This window comes from Taurulus bubalis (genome assembly GCF_910589615.1).
Source record: "Taurulus bubalis genome assembly, chromosome: 4".
Taxonomy (NCBI): domain Eukaryota; kingdom Metazoa; phylum Chordata; class Actinopteri; order Perciformes; family Cottidae; genus Taurulus; species Taurulus bubalis.
The window spans coordinates 28591520-28604909 of NC_136592.1; the positions used below are offsets into that span (position 1 = coordinate 28591520).

Below are 13390 nucleotides of genomic sequence, written 5' to 3' on the forward strand. Positions count from 1 at the left end.
ACCAAGACGAGAACTTCTGTGTACTCTGTATGGCCTAACCTAGGGCTTTTTGTGGATGACTTGCACTCCATTAAAACTTACTAAAAAATGAATACATTATTGAAATATGTGAAGGAAGTAAGTGATCAAGGTCAAGATGAAGATGATCAGAGAAAGCAAAGTGAAGGGGAGGGACTTCAGTCTCTACTGGACAAAAAAACTGAGCATGAGAGAAATGACGAGACAAGAAAAGAGATACATCCGTTGTATAACACAGAGCTTTAGTCCAAAAGCTGCCAGAACTCAGCCTTCTCGCACCTCCTTCCTCTGAATATGGAGACGACTGAAGGCGCGGAACTCTGCTTTCCACTCTTCAACAATTCCTGCAGGAAACCTCAGTCCAATAACATGCTTGTTAGCATTCTGCTGTCTTTCATCTCTCTGCTCACTGTAGCTCTCAACCTGCTGGTCATCATCTCTATTTCCCACTTCAGGCAGAGATTCACTCTAAAACTAATGAATGAACTGATGCATATATACATAATGAAAATGAACATGATTTAAATGTCTTCCATTTAATGTGAATATACATAATACATCTGTATTTAAAAAATCCTGACTAGGAAATATTATGAATTCAAATATAATGTTGCACTCATTTAATGTTATTTATCCATCTACCATTGTAAACAATCTCAAAAGTGATGTTTTTCTTCCTCTCCAGGCAGCTGCACAGCCCCACCAACCTCCTCATCCTCTCTCTGGCTGTCTCAGATTTCCTCGTGGGCCTCCTGCTGATGCCGGTTGATATCCTTTTTACACAGGCTTGCTGGTTCCTGGGTGACTTCATGTGTGCTCTGTATCATGTTATTGATTATACCATTATTTATGCTTCGATCGGAAATATGGTGCTCATATCAATTGATCGTTATTTGGCTATTTGTGACCCTCTACACTATAACACCAGAGTTACTTTGGACAAAACAAAAATCTGTGTTTGTCTCTTTTGGATTTGCTCTGTTCTCTACCGTATTCTCATTTTGATGGATTCTCTGATACACTATGATTCACTGAATTGCTACGGAGAATGTGTAGTGGTTTTTCACTGGATCACAGGATCTGTTGACCTTGTTCTCACCATTATCGGTCCCATTACTGTCATCATAGTTCTGTATATGAGAGTATTTGTGGTGGCTGTGTCTCAGGCTCAAGCCATGCGGACCCACATTGCATCGGTCACACAACAGCGTCCAGTGGGTGTAACTGCTAAGAAATCTGAGATGAAAGCAGCCAGAACTCTTGGTGTTGTTGTGGTTGTATTCCTGATCTGCCTTTGTCCATTATACATTTCTGCTTTTACAGTCGAAAGCACATCTTCGACATTTGTAACCTGGCTGTTCTTTTGTAACTCTTTCCTAAACCCACTCATTTATGCCTTTTTTTACACCTGGTTTAGAAAATCTATGAAACTCATTGTAACATTTAAGATACTTCATCCTGACTCTTGTGATATGACAATACTTTAGGGACAAACTGGTCTATAGAGATGGAAATGTATTTGCTGTTGTATAGCTGGATACGCTAAACTCAAGTCAAAAGTTGCAATGGCTTCAGACACAGTGTTGTTTTTCTATGGTCATATTTTTACTTCATATTATTCTGGATTTGGACATTATTGACAATATATATTTCTAATTGCGCTCCATGTATTCAAACTCTTTTCTACTTTGTAAACTGCTGTTAATATAAAGTTGAATAAAGTTCTGTATTATCTTGTTACATCTTAAACCTTTGTGAATAATGTTCTTTAATAGACAATCAATCCCCATAGACCACCATGTTAAAATGCCCAACTTTACAGCAGCAATACAAATGTTTATAGCCCGATACAAAAAAGGTTTTGGTCTCTATAGCTAAAATCCCTGTCGTGAAAAATAGTACAGGGGGTGATTTTTACATAACTCACCCATTTAAATTACATCAAAGCTTAAAAGATTTGTATTTACACATTAATCAACATTTCAGTTTCCACTTCAATGTGAATGTGCCAGAGTTAGCTGAGAGAGAGCTCATTTCTGTCTGTAGTGCCTGTGCAGGTTATTAAAATGCTCCAGCCAACACTAGAACACTGTACAAGACAATACTATACAATACAATGAAATACATATGTTCATTACAAAAGTGGCAGATTTATAAAAACAGTGATTGTATGTAACGGTGGTGCCAGAGATGAGGTAGTATGATTTCTTGTGATTGCAGGTTTAGTTTGCTGCCATCTCTTTATTTTTTGTTTAAAAGTTAGGTAATACGTGTTTTCTCTTGACTCAATAGGAAGACTGTTCCAGTAACGGTGGCAAGCATCTGCAAAATATTTAAAACTATTGAAACATAAGAGATTGTGCTTTTGAACTATATGGCAACTGTTGAATGGGATATGAATTTTAGTTTTGCTGTATTTGAAGAAGTATCGAGATATGTTAAATTGACTTCAATCAAGAGAGGCTGCATTCAGAGTGAACAAATACATGTGATACACGGTGCACGATAAAGGTTAAATCTTTATTTACATTAACTATTTATATGGGAATTAAGGTAATCAAGATTAACCGATTTGGCCATAACTGCAGTTGTTTAAGTCATGATGTCATAACCAAAAGAATTGAAGAAGCTACAATATCTGTGGTGTCCTGATTCCTGCATTGACACACGTTGCTTGTGTGTGCGGTGAAATCTCCTGAGAGTAAGTCACATCACAAGTGTGTGTGTGCGCTGGTTTGTTTTGTGTGTTTGAGAGTCTTGCTACTCACCTGAAGTGTAGCATTAATCAATTCAGAGGAAACAAACACTCCAGCCTCACATCCCCCAAAAGTGCCTTAAGTCGGCAGTTAGGGAGAATTTTAAATTGATTTCAAATGACCAGGGAATCATGTGAACCCCGGATTAACTAAACAGTATAAACACCATAGTGGGAAAAAAAGCTTTACTGACAATGTCTATGGTCCTGTATTTATTAATGAATATGCAATCTGGAGATCAGCATTGCTGATTTCTAGTCGCTAGGCAAGGCAAGGCAAGTTTATTTGTATAGTACATTTCAACAACAAGCCGATTCAAAGTGCTTCACATAAAACCATTAAAAGCATCAAAACATAATGCAGATTTAAAAACAGTTAAGAAAACATTAAAACAGTCAAAAAGCAAAATAAAAAATAAAAGTTGAATAAAAGTTGCACTGCAGTTTAAGAAATAAAATGCAGCAGTGAGATGCAGTAATTGAATCTGGTTCAATTAAAGGCAACAGCAAACAGAAAAGTCTTCAATGTGGACTTAAAGGAGCTGAGGGTCTCAAGTCAAAAGTTGTAATGGCTTCAGACACAGTGTTGTTTTTTATATGGTCACATTTTTACTTCAAATTATTCTGGATTTGGACATCATTGACAATATATATTTCTAATTGCGCTCCATATATTCAAACTCTTTTCTACTTTGTAAACTGCTGTTAATATAAAGTTGAATAAAGTTCTGTATTATCTTATTACATCTTAAACCTTTGTGAATAGTGTTCTTTAATAGACAATCAATCCCCATAGACCACCATGTTAAAATGCCCAACTTTACAGCAGCAATACAAATGTTTATAGCCCGATACAAAAAAGGTTTTGGTCTCTATAGCTAATATCCCTGTCGTGAAAAATAGTACAGGGGGTGATTTTTACATAACTCACCCATTTAAATTACATCAAAGCTTAAAAGCATATTAGACGCCAGGCTGCTTTGAGTGACAGGTGGGTGCCGTCTCAGGTTGTGAGCTGCTAACTGTCTGGACTGTGGTGTCACCCGGGTCCTCCTCAGCTCCACTGACAATCCACATCTATTTTGTTCAGGCTGTATCCAGATTGTCGACATTATGCATACGATATAAAAACAGTGTCAAGCTTTGGTACGAACTTACCTTCATGAATCTGAAATCTGAATCTGGTTCATTACCAAGGTGGGGTTTACTGAATAACAGCATGTTTTTCTTTGGTTCCTATAACTGTACAGAGAAACACACAAAATTAAAGCTTTTTCCAATCCTTCTTTTGAAGCATTTCCTTTATTTTTTAAACATCTTCTTGTGTTCTAACTCTAATGTTTATGAACTTCTTGGTTTTCGCAACAGTCCTTTTAGATACACAAAACTTTACTATAAAATGAACATGTGTACTGCTTTCTGTACGTGGGTATATTTGGTACTAAATACAATGTAAACTTTAAGTTGTCAACGTTGTATGACAATATGAAATGTCTATCATAGTTTGAGCAGGTTATGTTTGTACAGCTAGTTGCATGGAACATGCATTCGTGTATGAAGTCACATTAGACAATGATGTAATATATGAGATCATATTAAACCTTAATACAATATTAGTGATTTCTCATTTCCCTATCCAAGAAACACTTGGCGGGATGGGTTTGTGAGTGCGTTTCCCAAGCAGAGTGGCACTGGGTAGGGAGAGGGTGGTTTGAGAAAGGCCCCGCAATGTACTGTCTGAGGTCACAATGAACCATTATGCAGGGTATGACGTCTCGTTACACCTTGTATACGGTCACATTAGACCAGTGGTTCTCAACTGGTCTGGCTCCGGGACCCACCATCACGTCATCCAGACGCAGTTCCTGGAGGAGTCGGTGAAACACCGAGCTGTGTGCGCCTACGGATAATATTATGAACCCAGACACAAGGGCGTCTGATGGTCCGATGTGTGTAATATTTTTCGTTTGGGCCTTTGGGCCTTTTCTTTGTCAGTATAACTCGATTTCAATTAAAATAATTGTAAAATGAACCTCAAGAGAATCATATAAATAAATAAAAGGTTGTTGTGTTACCTGACTATTACTTAGGGGCATTAGAACACATCTTATAAATATTGTTATTATTGTAAATATTATTAACTATAGTAACATCTATGGTATTATGGGTCAATTTCGACCCATATATATTTATTTCAAGAAAAAAGCTAAAAAGCATTTTTTTCAGCAATATAACTTTAATACAAACACAAAATGAAAAGCAGAACAAGTCATAACACAAAATATAGCTTTGCAAGGTCAATCAAACAACAAACAATCAAGCACATCTTATCCCTATAACTGGGTCGAAACCGACCCTAACAACACAAAGTTCAGAATTTCAAACAGAGCATTTTATAATTTCGTGAAAAAATGTTTATATGGTTTATTTTGTTGAAATAGAGGTTCCTGACAAAGTCAAAAAGCCTTGATGCAATAAACAAATTGATGTGGTTCTTTTATGCATTTAAAAACCAAAAACGGGTCGGTCTCGATCCAACACAAGAGGGAGGTTAAGTTAATATATTTCAGCAGTCCAATGATTGGATGGGCCTTTTACAACACTATGACATGTCACAGATACTGTAATTTTTTTTCATAGCATATTGATTTATTTATTGTTTTCAGGATGTACTCTAGAGAAAATGTCAATAAACATAACAAAAAATGTTTCAAAACTACATTTCCAACCACAGCTGTGAATAGTCAGCTGGTTATGGCATACTTAATCATTAATTTAATTATGGGGAGAGAGGCAGGCTGTGTATGAGGAAGAGCATTGCATAACTTTCTCTCCATTGAATATTTAAATATTATCAGGATGCTAGTCTCTATTCTTAGAATACACATGATCTTAAAACAATCAGCCTTCATTTCTTTCTCTCCCGATTTTTAGGAGTTGTCAGGATTTACAAATTTACATTGAAAGCTAACGTAACTGTTTGCTCACAAGAAAACACAGCAGGCCACCATTTAACTGACATTGGACCATGTTTACATTGTTCCAAGTTTAGCTGCATCATCATTTCGTTACCTTACATATTGAAGTGATGTGTCTGCTGCATACTATCTCTGTGCATTCGGTTGTCTTAGTGCAATTCTGTGTGTGGGATCCCCAAAAGAATACAGAGTGGCTAACTTTTAACACTTTGGCTGTCCTCCAACAGCTCCAGATAAAAACATATTTATATATATTTAGTGTGCTATTTTTGAGTCAAGGTACATTTGAGTTCTTTCCCTGTGAGATTGTGTTTGAAAGAAGATTTTACTCCACCTCACACTGCATGGGCTAACCAAACAGAGGAGAAGTTCATACAGGTGCTGAACTCTGTTTCAAAACTACCCAATAAAGGTAATCAATGAAAAGCCTGACCAATTAAAACTTGCCTGTAGACCATATCATTCTTCTTATTTAGTTCATTTTAGGTCATTCCATGTGGTAATGGCCTTTTTCTGCACAGTGTTGACTAGTAGTCTCTGGTGGTGGCAGGACGAGAGATAATCTAATTTCCACTTTAAATTTGTAAAATGTGTGAAAGGCCTGTGAAAACAGGAAAAAGAGAATTGCATTAATTACCCCTTCATGCGTTTAGCTACAGAATCACAAAGTGTAACAAAAGATCTTTTGTCATTAAAAAATGCCAAAATCCATCTATTAACCGGACAACTTCTCCATAAAAAAATATTCCGGCCAGCCCAAGACTGAAACCTGGGTCCCTTTTGCTACGAGGAGATATGTTTGCCACCACACCGTGCAGCCCCCATATGTGTCAACAGCATTTCTATATTCGTCCATGATCCTTCAATGACTTTGATTTATGTTGGCCTCACAGGTGTCAGGAAAATAAAAGAGTAGCTACAGTAGTTGTAATTTTTCACAATTGCTTCAATGTTGCATTTAAACAGTACACAATGCAAATACACATATGATATGAATGTAACAGTGTTTATAAAAAAAAGACACTGTGCCAAGGCTTTTACATCTGTGACTAAATTCTCACCAGCATGATCAATTTTTCTGTCTAATTTTCATCCACCATGCAGTGTCTCTCTACATTATGTTGGTCTGACATGAGCCAGGCTGCAGTATTTTAAGAGTAACAATGAGCTTGATAGATTTTCTAAACCAGGGGTAAAAAAAGGCATAGATCACAGGGTTAAGACAGGAGTTGAAATAGAACAGACATGTTACAAAGGCAGCAGATGAGGCATCAAGTAAAGTGTCCTGGCCGGTGAGTGTAACACTAAAATATGGGCATATGCATAATAGAAACACAACAATAACAACACCAAGATTCCGGGCTGCTTTCATTTCAGATCTTTTAGCAGTTACAGTCACTGAACTCTTGAGAGAGAAAGTTACAACATGAGACCGCATGGCACGAGCCTGAGACAAAGCCACCACAAAAACTCTCATATACAGAACTATGATGACAGTGACAGGACCAATAAAGGAGAAAAAAATATCTGCAAGTCCAGCAATGTAGTTAATAACAACAATACACTCTCCAAAACAGGACTTATACCTGCCTGGTTGTTCCAGGTTATTCTTCAGCAGAACACCGTGAAGGAAAGCAGAACATATCCAACACAGACAAACACAGACTTGAACTCTTTTTTGTGTGACTTTGTTGGGATAATGTAGAGGCTCACAAATAGCCACATATCGGTCAACTGATATGAGCACCATGGTTCCTACTGAGGCAGAAGTTATGATGTATGTTAGATACAGCCACAGAGCACACATGAGGTCACCGAGCAACCAGCAGCTGTCTAAGAGCATAATTTGAAACAACATGAGGAAGCCCACGAAGAAATCTGAGACAGCAAGAGAGAGGAGGAGGAGGTTGGTCGGTGTGTGGAGCTGCCTGGAGAGATGAGAGAACAACATGCGTATCATTATTGGTAGCTTCAATTATTATATGAAGACATCAAATCAATGACTAAAACACAAAAACATATTTTCCTGAAAAGTCTGAGATCTGTTATTTTGTTTTCTTCTGTTCCATTAAAATGTTCTTTCTGTACAGCTAGCAGTTTTATAAATCAATAAAACATATGAATACTTGAAGTGGGAGATGAAGATGATGACCAGCAGGTTTAGAGTCACAGTGAGCAGAGAGATGGAGGACAGTACAATATAAATGAGCATAGATACAGAGTGAGGACGCATGATCTTCCTGCAGGAGGAGTTGATGAGTTGTGGAAAGCAAAGTTCGGCTTCTTCAAGGGTTTTCATTCTCAGGAAGATACCGGATGCTGCTGAGCTCGTGATACATCTGATTAATCTCTTTTCTTCATCAACGTCCCTCCTTTTACTCTGGTGACAACTTTGTCTAAGTGGGAGTGACTGAACTTTTCCCTTCCTCAGTGGCGGGCCGTGCATTTCATACCTAGGCCTGCTGTCTGATATCGTACACATAAATACGCGCATGATGGGATGCTTTAATTAAAAAATTATATTATAAAATATGTATAACTTTGTGATTCTGTTTAGGCCAGCAGAGAATACTTAGCAGGCCCTGACGGCCCACCACCTTCCTGTTTCATCTATCTTCTTTAGGCTTTTCCCTGTATTTCACCTCCCCTTCTCTTATTTCCTAAACAATTATAATTTCCATCATATTCAGCAACGGGGAACAGCCGTAAGTAAAGCTTCCGGTTACTATTATTATGCCATGAACCTGGATTAGCTATAGATGTATGCATATTTTCAAACGTTTTGTAATAAAAAAAAATGTATACTGTCCAGACCTACCAGAAGGCTTTCAACTTTACCTTCACTGACGTAACACATTTTAACAGTTTGTGTGGTTCTCACCTCCCTGACTTGTTCAGATATTCAGCATGCTAGACATGTGGAATAAGGCCTTAATGCACTTGTGAGCCTCCCAGCTCACATCTTTAAACAGTTCACGCATAATGCTGAAGCACCGTGTGGAAGTGCTATACCAACACATATTTGAATCTTACCTTGTGTGTTGGTTTGGGAGCTCCACAAATTATTTGTGAGTTGAAATCTAGTGCTTAAGTCGTGTAGTGTGACTTAGGCAGTAGTTGAAAGCCTGGTGTCACATACAGATGCTAAAGTGTGCATTAGTATCAGATGCTGAGGAATACTGACCTAGCAGTAAGGGTTCGGTTTTGGGGAGCAGGACGTGACACAGGACTGGAGGACACTGGTTTGAGTAGGGAGACAAGGAAGGTTGGGTGCACCTTTAATGAGGTCCGGAGTTTGAGCCGGACCGCAGAGGGATTGATGATTTTATCCACCTCATAGGGTCCAATGAAGCTGTGTGCCAGTTTGCGGGACTCGACCTGAAGGGGTAAGTCCCGCGAAGGGAGCCACACTTTCTGACGAGGGCGACAGGTGGGTGCAGGGATTTGGCGCTAGTTGGCCAGACGCCTGGTTCCTGGTTCCGGCTACCGAACGAAGGCGCACAGACCAGACCTGCCTCTGGACTTGCTTGAACAGAGGGCACTGCCACTTCCTCCTCCTGGACCGGAAACAGGGGCAGTTGGTATCCCAAGGAAGCCATGAAGTGGGACATGCCTGTGGCGGAGCTGGTCAGAGAGTTATGGGCATACTCAACCCACAACGAGTGTGTCGACCAGGAGGACGGGTGGCGAGCAGTGACGCAACGTAATGCTGTCTCCAAATCCTGGTTCACCCGCTGCGTCTGGCCGTTATTCTTGTGGTGGTATCCCGAGGAGAGACTGGCGGTAGTACTTAGGGCTTGATAGAAGGCTTTCCAGACCTGAGAAGAAAACTGAGGTTCTCGATCCGACACATCCTGGGGGATGCCGTGGAGTCGGAAGACATGGAGGACTAGGAGGTTCGCAATTTCGGTGGCCGAAGGCAATTTGGTGAGGGGAATGAAGTGGACCGCTTTGGAAAAAAAACGGTCCACAACCATTAGTATGGCGACATTTCCTTCCGAAGGGGGCAGGCCAGTGACAAAGTCCACTGTTATGTGGGACCTGGGGCGGTGGGGAATAGGCAAATGGTGCAACTGGCCCGCCAGGGGTTGGTGGGAAGCCTTGCTGCGGGCACAGACTCAGCTGCCTGAAACAAAGGCATGGGTGGCCACCAGAACCGTTGTCTTATTAACGAATTCTAACATGTGGATTTCATAGATGTGTGGTTGACTTGATTGTCAGCAGAAATATACATTGGGATATACATACTGTAGTGTCACGGGCTGTCGCTAGGACAGGCTAGCCTGGGGCAGTGCAAAAAGAGAGCTGGACACAGGCACGTTCGATGGTATGAACAAAAAGTAAAGGTTTATTTCCCATCCCAACAGCAAGGTAACGTCCAAACAACAAAGTATCAAAAAAGAGTCCAGTTAGAAAACATAAACATCCCGGAGGAGAAAGTGGTTAATTAACCAAACAAAACTCAACACTGGAGAATCCAGGCTACGAGGTCCTCTTCTTTGTCGTCCTCTTCCATGTGCTTGTGGGTTCGCCTGCTTCCCAGGTGCTCTCTCTTAAGCCGTCCAGCCCTGCCTCAATCAGGTGCCCTAAGCAGCTGCAGCTGGGTGAGCGGTGAGGCAGGCTGGGAGATGTAGTTCTTGCACTGGCGGACATTTTGTAGCACCCCTCCACTACCTGTCCCCTTGTGATGCCACAATACATACATGTTTTTACATAACTCACCCATTTTAATTAAATCAAAGCATCATAGAACTGTAAACAACATGTCTGTATTATTGGTTTGCCCGTCATATACTGTTATAAACTGTAAAGACAGCAGCAGTGAGACAAAAGCGGTGCAAATTTTTATCAATGCACAAAATACGAATAATGCGAATTTGCGGCGGGCGGCGCGAATTATGTAAATGACGTGGCACGAAAGATTTGCCTCATTTGCGTGACGCTGTGTTTCAAAAGCCAATCAGCGTTGAGATGCTCCGCCTGTCGTCACTGACGTCCTGCCGTTGTTGATAAAAAATGGCTACTGGTCCGCCTCTAGTAGCGCTGGAAGCAGCAGTCATCCAGACGCAGTTCCTGGAGGAGTCGGTGAAACCGAGCTGTGTGCGGCTACGGATGATATTATGAACCCAGACACAAGGGCGTCTGATGGTCCGATGTTTGTGGGACTTCCACAACACGTACAAAGCAGAAATAGTGGCGGATGGCGGAAATGATAACTTATTCCATGGAAATGAGCCACGGAGATAAGCCCCCCTCTCCGGCACGTCTAGTTTGCGGGACTCGGGGCGACTGTGGCTAAGTGGTTAGCATGACCGTCTTTCAATCAGAGGGTTAGTGGTTTGCGCCCCGCCCTCTGCTAGTCCATGTCGTTGTGTTCTTGAGCAAGACACTTAACTCCTTAGTGCTCCCTGTTGCTGTGTCTACGGTGTATAGAGCAAACATGTAAGTCGCTTTGGATAAAAGCGTCAGCTAAATGAAATGTAATGTAATCTAGCGCTAATGAAGCGAATGACACGAATGATGCGAATAACCACAAATAGTCCGGCGAGTCACACGAGTAATTTGCAACGCTTTTGGTGTGAATGCACCATAACAGCGTGTCGACACAGGAACAGTGGTGGTTCTAGACAATTTGAAATGAGGGGGCCAGGCTGGGGCCACACAGGATTTCAGGGGTCCTCCAATATATTAACCTTCCTCTTGTGTTAGCTTTCTGTTAGCATATCTTGTGTTAATGGATCGGTTTTGACCCATGTCTTAAATCAGCTGTAAAATACACTAAAAACAATTATCTATCATCCACTTTCTTTCTCATATCTTGGTTACCTTGTTAGGCTTCCTTATCCATGAACATATTGTTGTATGTTTTAATATTTTTCGTGTGGGCCTCTGGGCCTTTTCTTTGTCAGGATACCCCTTGATTTCAATTTAAAAAATGGTCAAATGAACCTCAAGAGAATCATACAAATAAATAAAAGGTTGTTGTGTTACCTGACTATTACTGAGGGGTATTAGAACACATCTCTTAAATACATTTGTTTTATTTATTTTTATTTTTAATATTATTAACTATAGTAACATTTATGGTGTTATGGGCCAATTTCGACCCATATATATTTACTTCAAGAAAAAAGCTAAAAAGCATTTTTTTCAGCAATATAACTTTAATACAAACACAAAATGAAAAGCAGAACAAGTCATAACACAAAATATAGCTTTGCAAGGTCAATCAAACAACAAACAATCAAGCACATCTTCTTCCTATAACTGGGTCGAAACCGACCCTAACAACACAAAGTTCATAATTTCAAACAGAGCATTTTATAATTTAGTGAAAAAATGTTTATATGGTTTATTTTGTTAAAATAGAGGTTCCTGACAAAGTCAAAAAGCCTTGATGCAATAAACAAATTGATGTGGTTCTTTTATACATTTAAAAACCTAAAACGGGTCGGTCCCGACCCAACACAAGAGGAAGGTTAAGTTAATATATTTCAGCAGTCCAATGATTGGATGGGCCTTTTACAATACTATGACATGTCACAGATACTGTATTTTTTTTCTTAGCATATTGATTTATATATTGTTTTCAGGATGTACTCTAGAGAAAATGTCAATAAACATAACAAAAAATGTTTCAAAACTACATTTCCAACCACAGCTGTGAATAGTCAGCTGGTTATGGCATACTTAATCATTAATTTAATTATGGGGAGAGAGGCAGGCTGTGTATGAGGAAGAGCATTGCATAACTTTCTCTCCATTGAATATTTAAATATTATCAGGATGCTAGCCTTTATTCTTAGAATACATATGATCTTAAAGCAATCAGCCTTCATTTCTTTCTCTCCCGATTTCAGGAGTTGTCAGGATTTACAAATTTACATTGAAAGCTAACGTAACTGTTTGCTCACAAGAAAACACAGCAGGCCACCATTTAACTGACATTGGACCATGTTGGACATTGTTCCAAGTTTAGCTGCATCATCATTTCATTACCTTACATATTGAAGTGATGTGTCTGCTGCATACTATCTCTGTGCATTCGGTTGTCTTAGTGTATTTCTGTGTGGGGGATCCCCAAAAGAATACAGAGTGGCTAACTTTAAACACTTTGGCTGTCCTCCAACAGCTCCAGATAAAAACATATATATATATATATATATATATATATATATATATATATATATATATATATATATATATTTAGTGTGCTATTTTTGAGTCAAGGTACATTTGAGTTCTTTCCCTGTGAGATTGTGTTTGAAAGAAGATTTTACTCCACCTCACACTGCATGGGCTAACCAAACGGAGGAGAAGTTCATACAGGTGCTGAACTCTGTTTCAAAACTACCCAATAAAGGTAATCAATGAAAAGCCTGACCAATAAAAACTTGCCTGTAGACCACATCATTCTTCTTATTTAGTTCATTTTAGGTCATTCCATGTGGTAATGGCATTTTTCTGCACAGTGTTGACTAGTAGTCTCTGGTGGTGGCAGGACGAGAGATAATTTAATTTCCACTTTAAATTTGTAAAATGTGTGAAAGGCCTGTGAAAACAGGAAAAAGAGAATTGCATTAATTACCCCTTCATGTGTTTAGCTACAGAATCACAAGTGTAACAAAAGATCTTTTGT

At 39.5% G+C, this 13390-nt stretch overlaps 2 protein-coding genes across 2 annotated transcripts; one reads left to right on the forward strand and one right to left on the reverse strand.

Annotated features, from left to right (window-relative positions):
- Positions 1-312: 312 nt before the first annotated feature.
- Positions 313-1505, forward strand: LOC306735347 (trace amine-associated receptor 13c-like; the record flags this gene model as incomplete). Its single annotated transcript, XM_079216807.1, has 2 exons — positions 313-473; positions 704-1505. The coding sequence occupies 2 exons, from the start codon at positions 313-315 to the stop codon at positions 1503-1505; spliced, it is 963 nt and encodes a 320-aa protein (XP_079072933.1).
- Positions 1506-6862: 5357 nt separating this feature from the next.
- LOC306735438 (trace amine-associated receptor 13c-like) lies at positions 6863-8050 on the reverse strand (the record flags this gene model as incomplete). Its single annotated transcript, XM_079216905.1, has 2 exons — positions 6863-7679; positions 7878-8050. The coding sequence occupies 2 exons, from the start codon at positions 8048-8050 to the stop codon at positions 6863-6865; spliced, it is 990 nt and encodes a 329-aa protein (XP_079073031.1).
- Positions 8051-13390: the final 5340 nt, after the last annotated feature.